The sequence below is a fragment of the Hyperolius riggenbachi genome, chromosome 1, assembly GCF_040937935.1.
Source record: "Hyperolius riggenbachi isolate aHypRig1 chromosome 1, aHypRig1.pri, whole genome shotgun sequence".
Classification (NCBI taxonomy): Eukaryota; Metazoa; Chordata; class Amphibia; order Anura; family Hyperoliidae; genus Hyperolius; species Hyperolius riggenbachi.
The window spans coordinates 84,675,446-84,698,764 of NC_090646.1; the positions used below are offsets into that span (position 1 = coordinate 84,675,446).

A 23,319-nucleotide genomic window follows, 5' to 3' on the forward strand; every position below is an offset into this window, starting at 1 on the left:
GTAAACAGGCCCATAGAATTGTATGGACAGTGAGTTGACATGCAGAATTATTCAGCAACGCAACTGAGCACTGTGAACCTAAAATTGTACTGTTAGTGGCAACCTGAACAGTTGACAAACTCTTACAACTGTAATGAGAGGGATATGAAGGCTGCCATATTTCCTTTTAAGCAATACCGGTTGCCTGAAAGACCTGCTGATCCTTTGCCTCTAATCCTTAGCCATAGACCCTGAACAAGCATGCAGCAGATCAGTTGTTTCCGACATTACTGTCAGATCTGACAAGATTACTTAGCTGCATGCTTGTTTCTTGCGTTATTCATATACTACTGCAGCCCAATAGAACAGCAGGGCTGCCAGGCAACTATTATTGTTTAAAAGGAAATAAATATGGCAGCCTCCATATTCTTCTTACTACAATTGTCATTTAAGGGCCAGTTCACACTGCACAGATCAAGAACTGGTCCTTACAAGAATTGATCCAATATACATTTCAATTTTTGTTGGGCATCAGTCTATCATCTATGACGGTCAATGTGATGCATCTGTCAATCTAGATTTATAGCAGTTACCCCAACCTTGTGCTCTGTTTAGTGTTGGGCGAACAGTGTTCGCCACTGTTCGGGTTCTGCAGAACATCACCCTGTTCGGGTGATGTTCGAGTTCGGCCGAACACCTGACGGTGCTCGGCCAAACCGTTCGGCCATATGGCCGAACTAAGAGCGCATGGCCGAACGTTCCCCGAACGTTCGGCTAGCGCTGTGATTGGCCGAACGGGTCACGTGGTTCGGACCCGAACGCGCTCTGATTGGCCGAACGGTCACGTGGTTCGGGTAAATAAATACCCGAACCACGTCATATCTCCGCCATTTGTCTGTGGGTTTAGCTTTGGGTAGGCAGGCAGGGTAGTTCGCGCTCCAGCCACGCTAGCCAGGGTCCCCCCTGTCATTGTGTCACTGCTGGGAACAGTAGTACACCGCTTGCTCAGCCACACTATATAGCATTCTGTTTACTGCCACTCTGTGTACCTCGCTCAGCCACACTATATAGCATTCTGTTTACTGCCACTCTGTGTCTGCTGGGAATAGTAGTACACCGCTTGCTCAGCCACACTATATAGCATTCTGTTTACTGCCACTCTGTGTACCTCGCTCAGCCACACTATATAGCATTCTGTTTACTGCCACTCTGTGTCTGCTGGGAATAGTGGTACACCGCTCGCTCAGCCACACTATATAGCATTCTGTTCACTGTTCTGTGTCTGCTTGGAATAGTGGTACACCGCTCGCTCAGCCACACTATATAGCATTCTGTTTACTGTTCTGTGTCTGCTGGGAATAGTGGTACACCGCTCGCTCAGCCACACTATATAGCATTCTGTTTACTGTTCTGTGTCTGCTGGGAATAGTGGTACACCGCTCGCTCAGCCACACTATATAGCATTCTGTGCACTGTTCTGTGTCTGCTGGGAATAGTGGTACACCGCTCGCTCAGCCACACTATATAGCATTCTGTTCACTGTTCTGTGTCTGCTGGGAATAGTGGTACACCGCTCGCTCAGCCACACTATATAGCATTCTGTTTACTGTTCTGTGTCTGCTGGGAATAGTGGTACACCGCTCGCTCATCCACACTATATAGCATTCTGTTCACTGTTCTGTGTCTGCTGGGAATAGTGGTACACCGCCCGCTCAGCCACACTATATAGCATTCTGTTCACTGTTCTGTGTCTGCTGGGAATAGTGGTACACCGCTCGCTCAGCCACACTATATAGCATTCTGTTCACTGTTCTGTGTCTGCTGGGAACAGTAGTACACCGCTCGCTCAGCCAGAGTATATAGCATTGTGTTTACTGCCACTCTGTGTACACCGCTCAGCCAGACTATATACCATTGTTTACTGACACTCTGTGTACACCGCTCAGCCAGACTATATACCATTGTTTACTGACACTCTGTGTACACCGCTCAGCCAGACTATATACCATTGTTTACTGCCACTCTGATTCTGCTGGGAACAGTAGTACACCGCTCGCTCAGCCAGACTATATAGCATTGTGTTTACTGCCACTCTGTGTACACCGCTCAGCCAGACTATATACCATTGTTTACTGACACTCTGTGTACACCGCTCAGCCAGACTATATACCATTGTTTACTGAAACTCTGTGTACACCGCTCAGCCAGACTATATACCATTGTTTACTGCCACTCTGATTCTGCTGGGAACAGTAGTACACCGCTCGCTCAGCCAGACTATATACCATTGTTTACTGACACTATATAGCAGACTATATAGCATTGTGTGTACACCGCTCAGCCAGACTATATACCATTGTTTACTGACACTCTGTGTACACCGCTCAGCCAGACTATATACCATTGTTTACTGCCACTCTGATTCTGCTGGGAACAGTAGTACACCGCTCGCTCAGCCAGACTATATACCATTGTTTACTGACACTCTGTGTACACCGCTCAGCCAGACTATATACCATTGTTTACTGCCACTCTGATTCTGCTGGGAACAGTAGTACACCGCTCGCTCAGCCAGACTATATACCATTGTTTACTGACACTATATAGCAGACTATATAGCATTGTGTGTACACCGCTCAGCCAGACTATATACCATTGTTTACTGACACTCTGTGTACACCGCTCAGCCAGACTATATACCATTGTTTACTGCCACTCTGATTCTGCTGGGAACAGTAGTACACCGCTCGCTCAGCCAGACTATATACCATTGTTTACTGACACTCTGTGTACACCGCTCAGCCAGACTATATACCATTGTTTACTGCCACTCTGATTCTGCTGGGAACAGTAGTACACCGCTCGCTCAGCCAGACTATATAGCATTGTGTTTACTGCCACTCTGTGTACACCGCTCAGCCACACTATATAGCATTGCGTACTCTGCCAGTCAGTGTGTATATTGCTGGGATCAGTAATACTCCACTCACCGTCAACCACTATATGAGCTCAACATGAGTTCCCCAGAGACCTCCGCTGTGAGCAGCACTCCCAACAACAGCAACAGCCAACGCCCCACGCAAGCTATAACATCCACCCCAGCAGCCAGTGGTCAGCAGCAGCCCTCCCCGGAGGAGAACGTTGTGTCCATCAGTCCGTCGCCAGAGCGATTAATGAGGGCTGCCATTGAGGAGATGATGGGGCCTGATGTGGAGGAGGAGGTCTGGCTCAGGCCAGCATCCCAAGTTAATGTTGAGGACGATGAGGGGTCTGTGTCTGGGGATGTTGGGGTGGCAGAGGTGGTGGGTGGGTCAGACTCAGGAGAAGAGTTGTATGATGAGGATGATGATCGGGACCATCTGTATGTGCCTCAGAGTCCGACCCCGGAAAACATGTTGTATCGTGTGTTTAGGTACTAAAATCTGCGTTCCCTCCCAGTAGTGTTGGGCGAACAGTGTTTGCCACTGTTCGGGTTCTGCAGAACATCACCCTGTTCGGGGTGACTATATAGCAGACTATATAGCATTGTGTTTAATGCCACTCTGTGTACACGGCTCAGCCACACTATATAGCATTGTGTTTACTTCCACTCTGTGTCTGCTGGGAACAGTAGTACACCGCTCACCCGCCACTGTATAGCATTGTGCTCTGTGTCACTGCTGACAATAGTGGTACACCGCTCACCCACCACTGTATAGCATTTCTGTACTGCCACTGTACTGCTGCCAGTCAGCGTGTACTTTAAGGATAAGTGAAATGAGGAAGAAATCCGGTGAAAGAGGGAGGGGCAAGGGAAGAGGTGTTTCCCCTGACGGTTCACGTACAGGCCACAGGGGAGCACCCAAGAAAACCCACTCAATACTGCCCATGTTGTCCAGGACAACAACCCTCACAGATCCAAAAGAACAGGACCAGATAATTACTTGGATGACCTCTCAAGCGTCCAGCAGTGGGTTAAGCAGCACCAGCACATCACGCACGAGGTCCGAGTCCTCAGCCAGTTAAAGTCTGGGCTTTCTTTGAAGACTGCACTGAGGATGTTACCATGGCGATTTGCAAGGTGTGCAAGACCCGCCTGAGCAGGGGGAAAAGTATTAACAACCTCTCCACCACCAGCATGAGCCGCCACATTCTATCCAAACATCCCACTCTGTGGGCAAACGCGGCAGGACAGGGTACCACCAGCAACACTGCCTCCCTTGGGTTCACCAGACTCACCACCAGACCCGCCTCAGCAGCAGCAGTAGCCCAGCCATTGCGTGGTTCACAACATTCACAAACATCAGACGATGCTGACACTGTCACTTTCCGGACTAGTGCTCTTGAGGTCTCCCAGTGTTCATCAAACACAACAACCAACAGCCCTTCGGTGTGCAGCGCTACGGTTGAGTTGTCTGTCTCTGAGATGTTTGAGCACAAGAGGAAATTGCCAGCAAATGACCCCCGGGCCGTGGCAGTAACAGCCAGCCAGCATAGCCAAGCTTCTGGCCTGCGAAATGCTGCCATATCGAGTGGTGGAGACAAACAGCTTCAAGGGCATGATGTCAGTGGCCATCCCACGTTACGTTGTTCCCAGCCGCTACCACTTTGCGCGCTCTGCAGTGCCTGAGTTGCATGAGCACGTGGTCAGCTAAATAACCCGAAGCTTGAAGAATGCCGTTGCCTGCAAGGTTCACCTCACCACTGACACCTGGACGAGTGCGTTCGGCCAGGGTCGATACATCTCCCTTACCGCGCACTGGGTGAACCTTGTGGAGCCTGGCAGCGATTCCTCACCTGCTACGGCGCGGGTGTTGCCCACGCCGCAAACAGCTGGATAACAACAGCAGCACCTACCTCTCTGACTCCTTCTCCTCCAACGCATCTCAAAGCTGTACCTCATCCGGAAATGCTAACCCAGCACCAGCAGCAGTAGGATCGTGGAAGCAGTGCAGCACAGCTGTTGGCATGCGTCAGCAAGCGTTGCTGAAGCTGATCTGCCTTGGGGATAAGCAGCACACAGGGGAGGAAATTTGGAGGGGAATAAAGGAACAGACGGATTTGTGGCTGGCACCGCTGGACCTGAAACCGGGCATGAAGCTAGACACCTGGCACGAACTGGCAATGTACGCAATAGAGGTGCTGGCTTGCCCGGCAGCCAGCGTTATGTCGGAACGCTGTTTCAGTGCTGCCGGAGGCATCATCACAGATCGGCGTATCCGCCTCTCCACAGAAAATGCAGACCGTCTGACTCAAATTAAAATGAATCAATCCTGGATTGGAAACGACTACGCAACACTCCTGGACCCCAACCAAGTAACATGACCGATGAACATCTGGGATGGTTTAGCGTTTCCGGTCCCTGTTTATTGAACCTCTCATCTGTATTACATTTATGACTGCATGGCGGCAAAAAGCATTGCTGCTATATCCGCACGCTTTTTGTCCTCATGCAAGGCCTGGGTTGTTGTGTCTCACAAAGCGTGGCCTTCTCCTCCTGCGCCTCCTCCTGTTCCATCACGTGTGCTGCTGCTGCTGCTGCTGCTGCTGCTGGGTTACCGTTGCCGGTCCCTGTTTATGGAACCTCTTATCTTTATTACATTTATGACTACATGGCGGTACAAAGCATGCTATCCGCACGCTTTTTGTCCTCATGCAAGGCCTGGGTTGTTGTGTCTCACAAAGCGTGGCCTTCTCCTCCTGCGCCTCCTCCTGTTCCATCACGTGTGCTGCTGCTGCTGCTGCTGCTGCTGGGTTACCGTTGCCGCGTGGTCCCTGTTTATTGAACCTCTTATCTTTATTACATTTATGACTACATGGCGGTACAAAGCATGCTATCCGCACGCTTTTTGTCCTCATGCAAGGCCTGGGTTGTTGTGTCTCACAAAGCGTGGCCTTCTCCTCCTGCGCCTCCTCCTGTTCCATCACGTGTGCTGCTGCTGCTGCTGCTGCTGGGTTAGCGTTGCCGCGTGGTCCCTGTTTATTGAACCTCTTATCTTTATTACATTTATGACTACATGGCGGTACAAAGCATGCTATCCGCACGCTTTTTGTCCTCATGCAAGGCCTGGGTTGTTGTGTCTCACAAAGCGTGGCCTTCTCCTCCTGCGCCTCCTCCTGTTCCATCACGTGTGCTGCTGCTGGGTTAGCGTTGCCGCGTGGTCCCTGTTTATTGAACCACTTATCTTTATTACATTTATGACTGCATGGTGGTACAAAGCATGCTATCCGCACGCTTCTTGTCCTCATGCAAGGCCTGGGTTGTTGTGTCTCAAAGCGTGGCCTTCTCCTCCTGCGCCACCCTCCTCCTGTTCCATCACGTGTGCTGCTGCTGGGTTAGCATTACCGGTCCCTTTTCCTGGAACCTCTTATATGTATTACATTTATGACTGCATGCCGACAAAAAGCATGTTACCTGTGCAAAGAAAACAGACATTTCCCGCATTTAAAAGACAGTTTTCCCTTTGAAACTTTAAAATCGATTTTCTCAAAAACTATAAGCTCTTTTTGCTAAATTTTTTTTTCCTCTTGTACCCACTCCCAAGGTGCACATACCCTGTAAATTTGGGGTATGTAGCATGTAAGGAGGCTTTACAAACCACAAAAGTTCGGGTCCCCATTGACTTCCATTATGTTCGGAGTTCGGGTCGAACACCCGAACATCGCGGCCATGTTCGGCCTGTTCGGCCCGAACCCGAACATCTAGATGTTCGCCCAACACTAGCTCTGTTCTGCGGGCCTGTTTGATATGGAAATTGCGAACAGATCCTATTATTTAACTAACATAGGGTCCATTCACATTAGTTATGTGGTCCATTCAGGAGCGTAGCAATAGGGGGTGCAGAGTTACAGTTCTCCCTCAACTACAGTAAGGGAGAAAGTATTATTTCTATAGATACTTTGAATAGTAGTAATCATTAACAAACTGTTCCCTATCCTCTTCTTGCACCTCTGACAGTGTGCTTGCCATTGGCAGGTTTTGGTGCGCCCTATCGTTATGTATAGCGTGCTTGGGGGGCCCCATTGTAAAACTTGCAGTGGGGCCCACAGCTCCTTAGCTACGCCACTGGGTCCATTTAGTTCGGCTAAAGGGACAATTTTCACTGCCAGTGTGAAATGGCCCTAAGTGAATGGAGCTACGGATTGCCAATTTAAAGAAAACCTAAACTGAAAATTAAAAGTCAAAATAAACCTACACAAGTCATACTTACCTACCGCATAGTTCAGTCATAAATCGCTTTTTCCTCTCCTGCGTCCCATTTATCCACTGTGATTAATGGAATTCTTCATCCTCCATTTTGAAAATGACCATTACCCCATAACAGCTTTCTGGTCAACACACTGTTAAACTGTAACATCACCCACTTGAGCCATAGGGAAACATGGCCATTACTGGCACATCCATTCTCCTCTCAGCTATAACTGACAGCAACTGATATATAACTGACAGCAACTGATATATTTCAGTTCTGACAAAATGTTGTCAGAATTGGAAGGGGTTGTTGCCAGAAGAAAATGGTGAGCTTCTGAGAGGAACTGATGGCAAGGTAACTATGTAATGTTCGTTTGAAGTTACCTCATATGTGTATTTTAAATAATTTTACTCAGTACAGGTTCCCTTTAAGGCATTTATAATATGAAGCCCCGTTTGCAGTGACCAGACTCTGATGATCCTTTCAGAAATATGGCTGAAATAAGCAAACACATTTTAAGAATAAGATGTGCAATCTTTTATTGCTCTGTACTTTTTTTTAATGTACAAGTTTTTTTTCCACAGTATTTTGCAGCTGCACGCTTTTTCACGCTGCTCGATATTTCGCTACAGTCCCTAACCGGCCGTGTCCCCTCAGCCTTTTTTTTCCTCTCCTTTTCAACTTTTCTCTTCCTCACAGCAACGTCAAGTTCAACGGCGCCCATTGGCCGCAACCTCAGCGAGCATCCCTGCTGTCACGGGCGCTTTACATAACCAATCAGCGCCGAGTACCTATTTAACATGCAGAAAACGACCCAATCGCGGCTGGGATAGGCGTGGTCTCTAGTGCTGTTGCTAAGCTTCGGCATCTCAATCGTTACCATCCCTCCTCAGTAGTTGATTGGGATCTGTCAACATTCTCTCGGATTCTCCTCCCTGTAGTGCCACGCCCCCGCTTTGACGCCAGAGACGACGATTGGCCGGGAAGAAAGTGAAAACCACGCCTCTCCACCGGATACGTTGTATGATTGGCCGCCTTCGCTGTCCGTCACCCCTGTGTCAGTCGGAGCTGTACTGCCGTTCATATGGACTGAAGAAGTCCCCAAAGCGTCTGAACTCCTTGTAGTTCGTCCCACTTTATCTTGTTTTGTTTTGTTTTATCTCTTTGCAGTAAGGGGCGAAGTGAAGAGTTTTTATTTTTGTTAATTTTTATATATATATTATATATAGAGAGCTATATTTATATACACTCAGCTATGGAGTTGAACTCTCTGTTAATTCTTCTGGAGGCAGCTGAATATTTGGAGAGAAGAGATCGAGGTATTTGTCAGTGGCTCAGGGGTACTGGGCTTCTCTGGGGGGCTACTTTGGTACATGGGAGGTGGGGGCTTCCTGTGGTGACACTGCAAAGTCATCACTCATCTACTTATTTTATATATAGATGTTCCCCCTAATAAAAGGACTGTGCATCATTAGTTGTGCTGCAGAAAAACTATGGCATGCACTCCATGCTGTTCCACACCCAGTCAGGATACTTTGTTTACCTACCTGTATAGATCCCCTATGCATATTGGCATGACATCATGCAATCTGCGTGTGTCTTCTGCAGACCCCCAAATCTAAAACAGTCTGCATGGAGTTTGTATGTTCTCTCCATGTTTGCATGGGTTTCCTTTGAGTATCCTGGTTTCCTCTCCTTATATATCATAATGATGGGTTAATTGCCCCCCCCCCCCAAGGGTGACTCTAGACTATGATGGGGACATTACATTAGGGATGTGGTGGTTACATTAGATTGTGAGCTCCTCAGCATATTGCCATGATGACTCCATGCAATCTGCGTGTGTCTTCTGCAGACCCCCAAATCTAGGACGGTCTGCATGGAGTTTGTATGTTCTCTCCAGGTTTGCATGGGTTTTCTCTGAGCATGCTGATTTCCTCTCATTATATATCATACTCATGGGTTATTTGGCTTACCCCCACCCCCAAGGGTGACCCTAGACTTTTGCGGGGACATTATATTGGGGGACATTAGATTGTGAGCTCCTCTAAAGGCCAGTGGCATAAATTATTCAGTGTATTCTCTAAATCGCTGCAAAAACGCCAGCACTGTTTAGATGCATAATAATAATCGCATAATAGTTTTGGGTTATTATTAAGTGTCCGACTTTATGTCACTTTGGCCCTTGCGTACATCGCATGATGATGTGTGTGGACAGAGCAGGTAGATGCGGCATGACATTGTATGTACACATTCAGATGTGCGCTGTGTATAATACCGATCATTTAGATGTGCACGATAATGGGCATGAAATAGGTTCGCAATCTAGGATACAATGTCTGCATGATGCCTACTGGGCATTCATCGCATCCTGCAAAGATAAAACATTTACACATTCCAGCTCTTCTGCAAACACAGCTGATCAAGCATGAAGTATGTGAATGCGTGCAGCGAGTCCATGTGTCTTATTTGTGTATGCTGCTGCATTGAAATATTTGCACATGGTGGTGGGTTGTGCATTGTTATGTGTACTGGCTTGTCAGATTAAGCCCCCCCACCCCTGAGATCCTGCTTTGTGTTAAAGTGACTGGGGTTGTTTTACTTAGCTGTCAATCAAAAGGAGTGACATCACCTCTACTCTGTCAGCTCAGGTGGCTCTGTGGACTGGCATGGGAGGGGGTTAGATGCTGATCCTAGCAGAATATCACTAGTCATGGCTGTTTTGTATACTTATAGGCATGAACTACACTTTATTCTTGTAATAAACAGACCCACTCCCCTCCCCTTTTCTGTTTTTTTTTTTTTTTTGCAGAAGCAGAACATGGCTATGCATCAGTTTTACCTTTCGACAGTGATTATTCCTTGAAGAAAACCAAAGCAGCCTCACTAACTAGAAAATCCCAGAATAACAGGTAACCAGAGAAGCCCCCCCTGCGACCCCCTGACAAGTGAGAGTTGCAGGGAGCAGTATGCAATACATGGGGGAGGTGCTGGGGGCCGTCGCCATTTTTCCTGCCTGGGCTTGGCTCTGTTTTGATCTCATATAAACACTGCCACGCGTACACCATGCATGCGAGTCTTGCTGTACTCTCTCCCCTGATTCTGCGCTCACTCAGAACACACATGCATTCCTGCTCTATGCTGAACACACACACACTGTTTTTACAGTAGACTACAGCAGATCACACCCATACAGTTCATAGAGTTCATACAGTTCCAGGCCCCCCTCCTCTGTGCAATCTTTACTGTCCTCTCTAAGTTGATTCCACATAGATAAGTTGTCCTTGTTCCACTCTATCCTTACACGCCTTGTGTACATCTGCCTAAATTAGAACTGAGGGCTTATTACGGTGTGGATTGCAACCTGCAGACTGATTTTCCTGTTTGTGGAATGAACATTATGCTCTCGCTGTTCGGTTAACCCTTTGTGCTGTTTATTTTTTTTGTTTATGTGTATTTTGAATGCAGTATTAGTTATTCGGTATCTAGCAGACGTGTTTACCAGCATGCTATTAGCTTGCGTCACAACAGTACTTTTGTTGTTTTTCAATTTGTACATCTCTGTAGTAGAGTACAATTATTCAGTGAGAAATTTCAATCTCAAAGTGGTATAGCACCGCTTTTCAAATTAGCATCATTCCCCCAAAAAACCACACATCCCAAACGAGTTTCCATTGTGTGCAATTAATATCCCGATAAAGTGTAACTTTTAATATCTAGGTAAACATTACAGTGATACAATAGTACAGCGCAACGGAAGATGTTGGTGCTATATAAATAAAAAATAATAATAATTTGTCCTATAACTGGTCTGCTTGTAATTGGATATTAAAAGTTACGGTTTATAGGAATATTGACTGATTGAAATTTTAAACCCCTTTAGGCTACTTTCACACTAACATTGTCACCATGCGTCCCGGTACTCTTCCCCGGAGAAATTGCTGCAAGCCCACTGCAAACTCTGCAGTGCGTTGCTGCATGATCCGTGTCTACCGCACGGATTATGCAGCAATGAAAGTCTATGGCAATGCAGTAAGTGTAAATGAGCGATCGTGGTAGTACCACACATGCACAGAGCAAAGGTAAACCAGCAACGAACCCCCTGTCCAGCAGGTAATACGTCACTGAGCGGGAGGGGAGGGGGGGGAGGTGTTACGCATATTTCCCTGTCTGCGCACTTATCTGCAGGGTGATAAGCATGGACCAATGCTGCAGTGCAATTGTCCTGCCCCGGACTGTCCTAAAAACACTTTGCCAGTGAAAGTGAGTGGTGTGATTGTGATTAGGGGTAATCGCAATCGCAGGACATTCAGCATTTTGTGCGCACTTAATACTGTGAATAGTAGCGCTGCAAAATCGATTTGAAAAACGATTTTGCAGCAATTTGGGGGCAAGCAATTAAAAATTTAAATAAAGATATTTATACTGTCCACATTTCCGACTTCCGTCTCTAACCCCGCCTCCTAGAGAAGCACCTATGACCTCTTCCTTTAGGGGCTGGGTTTATGGACGAAAGCCAGGTACCTGGTAAGTATAATAAAGTTTACTTTAAAAAAAAAAAATGCAAATCATTAATCGGAAGTGTTGTACACTTTACTGTGCAGCGCTTCTAAGCGTTGGGAATTGCAAGTGCAATCTCCCCCTAGGAATCGCTACACACAGCTCTGCGGCGATTTTAAAGCGCTGCATTGATTCCTAGTGGGTTCCATGCCTAAAGATGTTGTACACATGAAAACAATCAGTTCATGCAAAAGATCCAATAAGTGCTTTTGTAGTCTGCTTACTTTCTCCTTTTTTACTCATGCACTGTACACACATAAGTTAAGAAATATTTGGTGATTTCATGCACACCTTGTTTAACGAACGATCGTTGGCCAGGTCCGCCGGGATGAACTTGAAAGACTGAGAGACAAATATATTTTGTCTGTAAAATATATAAAAGCGCTATAGCTAATACGCAATTAAAAGTCCAAACGGAGTGCGCTACCACAAGGTCAGGCAGGACCTAAAAAGCTTATACACAATCGTTTAAGCGCACATCCTAATTCATATAAAAGTCCACATAAAAATCACTTAGGAGTTCTCATATGTAAACAGACTCACCAGATGTATTGGCCACTGCTAGACTGGCCAACCATGCACAAATCCAGGAGCCTCAGTACTTCAGGATCCTGGTGCCTAAAAGGACAGCATTAAAGTGGCACCAGGATCCTGAAGTACTGAGGCTCCTGGATTTGTGCATGGTTGGCCAGTCTAGCAGTGGCCAATACATCTGGTGAGTCTGTTTACTGTTGGGTGTCCATGGTGATGGTGGCACAAGAGATCAAGAAACTGCATATGAGAACTCCTAAGTGATTTTTATGTGGACTTTTATATGAATTAGGATGTGCGCTTAAACAATTGTGTATAAATATATTTTGTCACTATCTTTGGAGGTCTTCTGAAAACTGGATTAGGCTTCTTTTACACTGAAAATCGCAATTCTGATTTGCGACTCCGATTTGCGTTTTTCACTGGATGCTAGCAACACAAGAAAAAAAAAAGCCTCATGCCGGACTTTTTCGTAATTGCATCAAAAATCGGAATCGCGTGTTAAATCACATCAACACCAGTAATCGGAATCGCATGTAGTGTAAAAGAGCGATTATAATGAATATCAGCAGATCGATTGTTGATCTCTCATTTTCCAAAGGCTTTTATCTTGTGTGTAGACAGCTTTAGTATTTTTATGGAATGATCCGTCCTTACAAGAGTCCAACATCGTCAGAAAAAAAGTAAAAAATAAATCTTTAGAGATGGAAGTTTTTGTCTGTTTCCTGTCAGGCCAAAAATTGCTTTGCTTGTCTATTTTTCCATTTTAAGATGAGCCGAAGTTGGTATACGATACATTGGCACATGACATCTTTCCTATACCTCGTGGCATCTTTCGAGGTGATCTAACAGCTTGAGAATTTATGTAGGGGATGGATATATTCTGCAGAGAAATTCTTTATGGGTAGTGGACTAAATATTTTGGAGAAAACATTCATCTGAAAAATGGACCAAAAGCCTAACAAAGACCTGTCTGATAGACAACCTAATTTTTGGGATGTCGTAGGAAGATCTCTATCCTCTGTATGCATGCTATATAATTATATTGTTTTATGTTCTCATTATGCTATAAAAGAGGATCTCCATAATTAAATCCACATCACAACTCATAGGTATTAGCTGCAGAACTGTGCGGTATTTTTACAAGCTAGTTTGGAATTGTGGTGATGTAATGCATCCCTGACATTGTAGTTTTGTTGTATTAGGTAGATGCCAAGTAGACTGATTTAGCCTATAGCTATACTGTTATGTTTTTTTTTATTATTTAAGCAGATTGAGAAGTAATATTTTTGGTGATTGTTTTTCTTTGTATTTGCTGAAATCAGATGACGTATTCTTGTCAGACCTACAACATAATAAACAGAGATTATCAGGGAGCTATGCTGCAGCAAGTGAGTGTTTTTCTGTGTAATGTGCTTTGATGTACACATATTCCTTCCTGAAAATAGGTTATGTCCGTGTATATATTCACAGTATACCTGTTATTGACATACGGAGTATTTTTAGTGTCTTGTTTTATTTTAGTCAGTTTTTTTCGTTGCTGCTTTTGGTAAGAAAAAAGCAGTAGAGTGATGTTCAGTTGAATTAATCAAAATGCTTCGTCACTTTTCCACTCTTCTAAGACAGCAATAGCTGCTTTTGTTACCTCAGTAAGGCGAGGTATTAATTGGTGTAAAGTGTTTATACAACTGCGAAAGAATTGGGATTAGGAAGATAAAAGCTTTTAGTTCTATTATTGATTTTTCTAAATTATTTTTAGATTTTGTCAATTTACTAGCTGGGATTTCATTTAAGAAGCACAACATTAATGACCTTAATGACCTAATAGCAGTAACTATAAAGGGCTGTTACTCATAGCAACCAGTCACAGTCACATTTGTAGCAGTTTTAAATCTTAACACTGACATGACAATGACATGACAGTTTTAAATCATGACACTGCGAAACGAATATTTGCTTTTTTTACATGGTAACAAATATTCACTATGGTTAAATAGCACAGGTATATCATACATCAAGCTTTAGAATACGTAGTATGAGGGCGGTGGTAATTACGAAAAACTATCGTAATTGTAGGATTCCGGGGGTTGGGGGGGCGTCTTGTACGCTGGAGGATACGGTACTTTCTCCTTCTCTGAAAGCAGCTCTTCCTTCTCCCTTTGGTCTCTTTTCCCTTTCTTTATCTATTTCTATGTAATAATTATATTTGATTGGCAAATTCTGATTGGCAAACATGATGAGACTTTATGACCAACCCCAAGAGCGTGGTGATGAAGCCTATCAATATGGTTGGGCCTTCATTAACTGTGGCTAGACTCTGAGCTAATCAACCAATTCTCAGTCCTTACAGCCTAATCCTGGCCCTACATTCCTACAAGCACAAACACTATTTATAGAGAAGCCGAGTGTCATGGTTGACCCCAAGGCCGGGCCGAGGCAGAGGCGAGAGAGGCTCCAGCCTCAGGGCGCAGTGTAGGAGGGGGCGCACAACTCACGCAGCTATCATACCTCTATCGTGTTTGAAGCAGAGAGAAATAAGAAAAAGGATACATGGCAGTGGCTGCAAGCCAGATAACTAGAGATTAAGGTGTTGGGGGCCCTGGGGAACCTCTTAGTCTAATAGCAAAAAGTGTGACTGCTGGGGTGGGAGGGTTGGGGGGGCGCACTTTGGTGTCTCAGCCTTGGGTGCTGGAGGACCTTGTCCCGGCACTGGTTGACCCCATAGCCCTGTTGAGTCCAGGTCAAATGGAAGTTAATGTAAATAGCTTTAGGCTTCTGATTGAAGTCATTGACCCAAGGCTCTTTCAATGACTGCCACAGCCAAGCTTGATAAATAGGGTGTATGTAGATCTTTGTGGGCCCTTTCAAAAAATTCCACTGACAACAACTTTGGATGGAGAGGTTTGAGCCTGCCATATGCTACTGTATGTCATTTAGGATTGTCTTGATGGAAACTATCACCATTTATGACCAAAATAGCAAGCACTTTGATCAAAATGGTCCATGGCATCAGACAGCTGTATTTTAATTTGTTTCCCAAAATTGAAGAAGGCGAATTTTCAAAGCAATCATATAGATTTGTGTCAATAATTTTAATACATTAGTAAGGTTCTGTGATTTGTTGTGCGCAGGCACTGCCCTGGCTTTCGCGCGTCCTACAGAACGCGCCCGTGACTGGGATCGCTCTACGAATGCCCATGATGTGGTCATATGCATTAATGCCCAACCCCGGCAACCCAGAAGAGGCTTCTGGGGAGTATTTAGCTGCCAAAAGAGGGGGACAGAGGAGAAAGGAGGGACAGCACCTTGTACATGCCTGCTCCCTCCATTTCTTCTACTTCATGTGGATCTGGTATCCTTTAAGGAGCAAATCGAGTGCTCTGGGTATTTGGCCTGAGCACCCCTTTTAAAACTTTTGTCTTATATCAAGGATGTGCAGAAAGTACCAACTTTCTCTGTGATTCCTACTGATCTGCAGCTTTAAGGGGAAAGTGCTGGACTTGGAATGAAACCTAGACTGTACAATCTCTTCTGACCATGTTAAAGCCTCATACAAACACATGTGGACAGTGCCCTGCAGAGATAAGGACCAGTTTGGGGTTTAGTTTTGCACAGATGCATCACTAGCCAAGAGACTAGCGATTGGTCTGTTGCTATGGAGGGTGGAACAGTGACGACAGGCAGCACATGATTTAGCTGCTTCCGGTGGCTGGGGGTAAATAGGAAAACAGTGCGGTTGTGGGTCGGTTGGATGTCACTTATGATCTCCAGGTCTTTGTGCGATGTTAGGGGGGCTCCTATACAGACACTAGATTCTCACCTGAGGTGGTCCTTAACCGCTGCTTAAAGGAAAGATGCAATGTACTAAAAAAAAAAAAAAAATCTACTTACCCGGGGCTTCCTCCAGCCCCTGGCAAGGTCGGCATCTGCATCAGAGGGGCCACCGGGCCACCACCTGGGAACGGAGCTGCGGCGAGGGCACCAGACGGCTGCCAGGGGCTGGAGGAAGTCCGGGGTAAGTAGAGTTTTTTTATTTTTTAAGCACCTCGCATCTTTCCTTTAATGCCAAGTTTAATGTGGTGTGTGTACGTAGCTTTAAAGAGGAAAAGATTGCCTAGTTTGAAGTTTAGATGAGATGATGGGATATTTGTAGAAAGCACAGTGTAACTTCTTTCTTCTCAGCACATCTCATTTAGTAAATACACCCAGTCTGTGATTAAAAGTAAACACAAATAAGGCCAGGTAATAAAAACACAGCATGAGACAAAAACGATACCAGCAAAGGTTAAACAGTGACATTTGCAGTACAGTAAAATCAACTGATAGTAAGCTTCAAGGGACCTTTCCAAGTAGTTTACTATATCTGAAGAGTACTATATCAGGATTGGTCATACATTGGGCTGTATGCACTAAGCTGCGTTAAGCAGAATAACATGCATAACGTCTTAAAACACAATTAGTAGAGCAGAATGCCATACATTACATGCAATGCATTGCGCTCTCCTTATCATGCGTAAAGCTTTCCGCATGTCATTCTGCTTAAAGGATATCCGAGGCGAGAAATAAAAGTTAGCTTTACTTACCTGTGGCTTTCTCCACCCCCTAAAGGTCACGTGTGTCCCTCGTCGCAGCTCGGTCTTAACCTGGGTCCTGCTGGGAGCCTCTGCAGTACCGCTGACCACAATGGGTCGGCATCTTCTCACGCCACGCGCTCTTGCGCCCATGTCATCAGGAGCATACTGTCTTCTCCAGTGCAGCATACGCTCGGTGACATGGGAGCGGTGCGTAGAAGACGCCAACCCATTAGGGGTCGGCTATACTGCAGAGGCTGCCAGTCGGACTGGGAGAAGACTGGAGCTGCGGTGAGGATCACACGTGACTTCTAGTGGCTGGAAGAAAGCTCAGGTAAGTAAAGCTAACTTTTATGTCTCGCCTCGGTTATCCTTGAATGCAGTTTACTTCCTGCATACACCCCATTATATAGCCATACAGGCACATGGTCAGGACCTGGGGACTAAGTCAACTATAGCTAGAGCTTGACAATATCAGAGTTTACTATAGAGAGATTCTACAGTAGTAATAAATATACTGGGCATAATGTAATAAGGGTGATATTTAGTAAAGTAAGATGAGCTTCCCTATTGGTGAAAGAAACCAACCATCACATTAAAGTACCAATAGGAACCCTGAGAGGTCATAGGAGATGCACTTCATCCTAACTCTGTGAAACTTCCTCCATACACTGTTAGCAACAGGGGCAATTTAGAAAATATTATTTTACTGGACATAGTGCACTGGAACAGTTTAACTACATAAAGACCGCCTAACGCCAATGGCCGTGATCAAGGCGGCAGCCCCAGGACCGCCTTACGCCAATTGGCGTCAAGTCCTGGGGCAGGGATTTGCAGGAGATCCCGCGCTCCGATGCGAGCGCAACTCCGCATGGATGACGGAGCTCCGCTCTGTCATCAGTCTCCCAGCGGTGATTGCCGCTAGCAGACTGTTAGACGGCGGAACCACCGTCTATTTACTTAGTACAGCGCTGCGATCTAAGGCAGCACTGTACTGGGGACAGCTGTGTGACTCGGCTGCCCCTCTGAGTGGCAAGGCAGCGATCTGCTGTCATAGGCTGAAGCCTATGACAGCCGATCGCACTGATTGGTTGGCGGGGGGAGGTAGGGAGGGATGGTAAAAATAAATAAATAATAGCTAATTTTATTGAAAAAATAAAGAAATTAAATATTGACTTTTAAAAAAATAAACATTCCTGGAGCAATCAGACCCCACCAACAGAGAGCTCTGTTGGTGGGGAGAAAAGGGGGGGGAGGAGGGATCACTTGTGTGCTGAGTTGTGCGGCCCTGCAGTGAGGCCTTAAAGCTGCAGTGGCCTAATTAAGAAAAAACTGCTTGATCACTAGGGGGATTTAAGCCCAGGGTTCTTAAGTGGTTAACAAAGTTAGCCCCACACATAGAAAATAAGGTACGACAATAACAAAGATTTCTAAGGCCAGGAAACTCCACAGGGGTCTTACAGTCCGAAAGTGAGGGAAGGTCTCCAATGGGGACATGAACATGCAATACAATGCAGTCAATTTGGCAGGCCTATCACTGTAAACATAAAAACTCCCAAATGTTTCTAACCTCTTTTACACACTGTCTAAAGCTCCTATTTTTTTTTTCCTGGAATTGGGTTTTGATCGGCAACAAATTCAAACAATCCGCTCTCACTAAAAGTAGTGATCATGCTGTCTATTTCTTGGCAAATGTATAGATCGTATATATCCAACATACAGTTGGAAGACTCTCTAATTCTTTGGACTGTGTATGGCCTGTTCTTCTTTCTTTGCACTTGGTGAATTGGAAGTAGGGCAGTCAATCTGGCATTGCGTTAGGTACCCCTGGCATGGTGTTACAGTTATGTTGTCTCTCATGAGTCTGTGCCAGAAATGATTGGCATGATAGAACGCAATCAGAAATCAGTGCCTATAGTATGTGGTTAGTGCCAGGCAGTCGCAGGAGTACACCTTCTTCATGGAAGCTCTGTTTGGCCAGATGACTGGACCTGGTAGAGGAAGGAATCATTCAGATGGGACTTTCTGGTGGTCACATTTCTGTCTATTACAGATGTTTACAATAAAAAAAGTTTAGAAATGTGACTTTTGCTAGTTTGGTTTATCAGGTGTACATGGGTAAAATGATCTTATTTATCAGTGGTAGCAAAGAAGAATTAGTTTTTTCAATGTGTTCATATATGTCCATAATGCCTACACAATTTCAGTCAACTGCATATAACAAATCCTCCTGTGTCCGTGCGTTGTGCCTGGCGGGCATGTGCAGCGTGCGGATGGAATTCAGAGAGCAGAAAAGGATAGGCGCAGGGGGACGGGCGTGGGAACAATTAACGCACGGGGCTGTGTGCATGTTACGGGGGGGCGTGGCCGAGGCTTAACGTCAGTTTTTTTAAGGGTGGGTCTTTTAACTGGTCAACCAATAAACAGATGATGCTGTCTGCCAATCACTGCTGAGCACAGATGGTCAACGAGATGTTAATTAGGGTATCTTGCATACAAACTAAGGCCCAGTGCACACCAAAACCGCTAGCAGATCGTCAAAACGCTAGCGGTTTTGGGAGCAATAAGCAGATATTTGGCCGGGTGCACACCAAGCGGATTTTGTATGTGATCTACCAGCCGCATCAGCCAGTGAAACCGCTTGGCTATTGTATTTCAATGTGTGGTGCACACCGGCGGTTTGAGGTTTTTTAGCAAAAACCTCAAACCGCCGGTGTGCACCATCCCATTGCAATACATTTAGCCAAGCATTTTTCCAGGCAGATGCGGCCGGCGGATCGCTCCAAAAACCGCTCGGTGTGCACTGGGCCTTAGTTCAGCTTTATCTTAAATGTAATGCTTGGAATTATCAAGGGAACACACGACTCAATCACACCAGATGTGACTGAATACTTTGATACCCATGGGCCTTATTTGCTTGTCTTTACCTTTTGGCTTCACTGAACAAAAAACGTTTAAATTTGCATGATTAAAAAAAATCATAAATACAAGTGTAATATGTTAAAAAAAAAAAAATACTAATAAAAAATTATACTTTATTTGTAAGGTCCTAAAGCTAGAATTAACCATGGAGATTTAATGAGCAGGCCAGTTAAGGCTGCCATACACTGGTCGATTGCCACCAGATCGACCAACAGATAAATCCATCTCTGATCGAATCTGAACACAGAGGGATCTATTGGCTGCCCATACACTGCACACAGATTTTGAATCAATTTCAGCATGAAATCGATTCACAACCTGTGGAGCTGCCACCTGCCTCGCCGCCCCAATGGTATTACCTGTCCACCGGCACGAGTCCCCAGGTCCCTGCAGACTCTGACTTCTTCCGGCGTCCTCCTCTGTTCTCACCTTCACTTCGTGTCCCGTCCTGTGACAAGCGTAAGTTAAAACAGTAGAGGGCGCTCTACTGTTTGAACTTCGTCTTCTCACAGGAGGGGACAGGAAGTGAAGAGAAGACGGAGAAGACACGCAAAGAAGTGAGAGACTGCAGGGACCCGGGGACTGGCGCCGGCGGACAGGTGATATTACTGCTGCGTCGGTCGCCGCTGTATCGAACGACGCGCTCTCGACCCCCCGGCGATCAAGCAAAATTTTTGGCCTGTACAGATCAACTGATTAATTTCAGATGGAAACCGGTCGATCGGTCAACATCTGCGTGAGCGATTTTGCAGCGGGAAATCGACGTAGTGTATGAGTACTATTAGTTGCACATGATAAATGCCAGACTGTAGATAATAGCCACTAAGCAGAACCCTTATTAACTGCTTGAGGACCACTGGCTTACACCCCTCTAGTGACCAGGCCATTTTTTAAAATTCAGCACTTTGCAGCTTTAACAGTGTGCTGCATGGCCATACAACAGCACACAAATAAATCTTGCCTCCTTTTCTTGCCACCAACAGACCTTTCTGTTGGTGGCATCTGTTTTTTTTTTTTAAATTAATTTAAATTTTTTTTTTCCCCTCTCTCCCTCCCGAGAGCCAATCAGTGTGATCGCCTTTCATACGCACCAGCCTATGAGAGCGATCCGTTTTTGAGCCACTCGAGGGGACAGCGCAGTGACGGAGATGTCCACGGTACAGCGCTGCAGGAGATCGCAGTGCTGTACATACAAATAACAGCTTTTTTTTCTCTTACAGCTAGTCAGCCGCGATCGGTGTCTCGGCAGGTAACGGTTGCGCATGCACGTTCCCTGCTAATCTCCACCCCCAGGACTTGACGCTGATCAGCTCTACGGCTAAAAGTAGAGGATCAGTGCGACAGCCAGGCAATTTGCATTGTTTAAAAGGAAATAAATATATCAGCCTCCAATTGTCTCTCAGCTTGGTTTCCCCCGTGTTTGGGTTTATTTGTGTGTGTTGACGAGTGTACCAGTTAATGTTCTCGATTTTTTTTTTTTTTTTTTAAAGAGACGTATTTCAGTACAGAGTATGTGCTGGTGGCCTTTTATGTCCTATTTTGACCATTAGGTTGCAATGCAGGGCAGACATCTTAATGGCAAATGTAATTTAGTAAAAAAATAAATAAAAAAATCTCATATATAATTGCTGCATTCGGCATAGCAACCATTCCCATATTGGCTTTTATTTTCCTGCATTGCAAAATGTTGCATTTATTTAAGTCAACACCTTAATTTGTTTTGTTTTTTTTGTTTCTTTGTTTTTTTGGTTGTGTTTTTTTTATTTTTTATAAATCAGGGTTTAATTTCAGAATGAGCTTTCATTGCTTTTCTTTGTGTTTTTGGACCCACATTTGATTTGAGTTTCACTTACTTATTTTGCATTTGTTATATTCTTCTGCATGATGGAACTGGTATGGAGGCGTTTATTAGTCTCCTATTCTTCAGGTCTATTTTTTTTTTTGTAATATTTCTAAACTAGCATAAAAAGTATGTGAGACTTGGGGCTATCAAATAACCATTTCAGCCTGTGGGGATTTTTCACCTTATGCAACAGAGCAATTTTCACCTCCCATTCCTTCGTCAATAACTTTATCACTAATTATCACAATTAATTGATCTATATCTTGTTTTTTTCCGCCACCAATTAGGCTTTCTTTAGGTGGTACATTTTGCTTAGAATTATTTTTTTCTAAATGCATTTTAACAGGAATATTAAGAAAAAATTAAAAAAAATCATTATTTCTCCGTTTTCGGCCATTATAGCTTTAAAATAATACATGCTACCATAATTAAAACCTATGTATTTTATTTGCTCATTTGTCTCGGTTATTACACCATTTAAATTGATGTCCCTATCACAATGTATGGCGCCAATATTTTATTTGGAAATAAAGGTGCATTTTTTCAGTTTTGCGTCCATCACTATTTACAAGCTTATAATGTAAAAAATGTTCGTAATATACCCTCTTCATGTGCATATTTAAAAAGTTCAGACCATTGGGTAACTATTTGTTTTTTTTAATTGTAATTTTTTTTTTCACTAAAAATTTGATTTGGGTAATTTTTGGTGTGGGAAATAAACGGTTAATTTTAAATGTAATAATGTGGGTTTATTGTATGAAAAATGTATGCAGATGTAGTTTTGCTATTTGGCCACAAGATGGCCACAGAGAGATTTTTTTTTCTTAGTGTACTGATCGCTTCCAGGGAGCATATAGAGGACAGGAAACTTTTTTTATGTCAGAAAGACCGCAGCCTCTGATGAGAAGCCGTCGTCGTTTCTGCCTGGAGACTTAGATCAGTGAATGGGAACGATGTTCCCATTCATTGACCTCCAGGCTACCAGGGGGCAGCATGTGCGCACGTGGGAGCGCGCCATAAATGGTTAAAGGCCCATATGCAATCAACTTTTTCTCCTGAGTTGTCTCCTGGGAAAAAGTACCCAAAAGTTAGTAAAAAAAAAAAAAGTAGTATGAACATTATTTTGAGTATTTTCTAGCTTGCTGGCGGTCTAAATACATTTTATGACAAGGTGGGAAATATCACCTAGTAGAAACCTTGGGAGAAAAATTGAATCCGTGCCTGTGTGCTTTTACATTCATTTTACTTGAAAATGTACGCAAATTCGCATGGAAATTTTGCATAGCGAAAAAACACATGCGATTTTCCTACGAATCGCACACTATGCTTGTGGTGTGCGAATTCTGCTGGCTCTGCTGTGCAGATTTTTTCTGCACAGCCCTGTGCGCAGATTTTTTTGCTAGTGGAAACAGGCCCATTGACTTGTATTGGTTATGCAAATCTGCATGCAGAAAATGCATGCAAATTCGGGCTAGTGGAAACGGGCCCTCAAAAAAAGTGAACATATTGTGGTCTGATTTCAATTTTGTCAGCCTCTGAAACAAATGTTATGGTGGACTTACAGTATTTTCTGGTAATACAGATTTTTTACCCCTCCAGCACATTTTAATTCTAAAAGTGGCCCCACACAATACAGTAAAACCCCCATTATGCGGCATTAACAGAAACTAGCAGGTGCCGGCATAAGTGTAGTTTCTAGTTGCTTGAGAGTCAATGTTAAAAATAGGCCCAACTAAAAAAA

The 23,319-nt window shown here is 44.6% G+C and overlaps 1 protein-coding gene across 1 annotated transcript in view; it reads left to right on the forward strand.

Annotated features, from left to right (window-relative positions):
- The first annotated feature begins 8,130 nt into the window (after positions 1-8,130).
- The window catches only part of MXD4 (MAX dimerization protein 4), a 112,814-nt gene continuing 97,625 nt past the window's right edge, over positions 8,131-23,319 (forward strand). The window contains exons 1-2 of the mRNA XM_068276076.1: positions 8,131-8,470; positions 9,964-10,063. Coding sequence (XP_068132177.1) covers positions 8,407-8,470; positions 9,964-10,063 — 164 coding nt within the window. The 5' untranslated portion in view covers positions 8,131-8,406. The remainder of the gene's footprint in view (positions 8,471-9,963; positions 10,064-23,319) is intronic.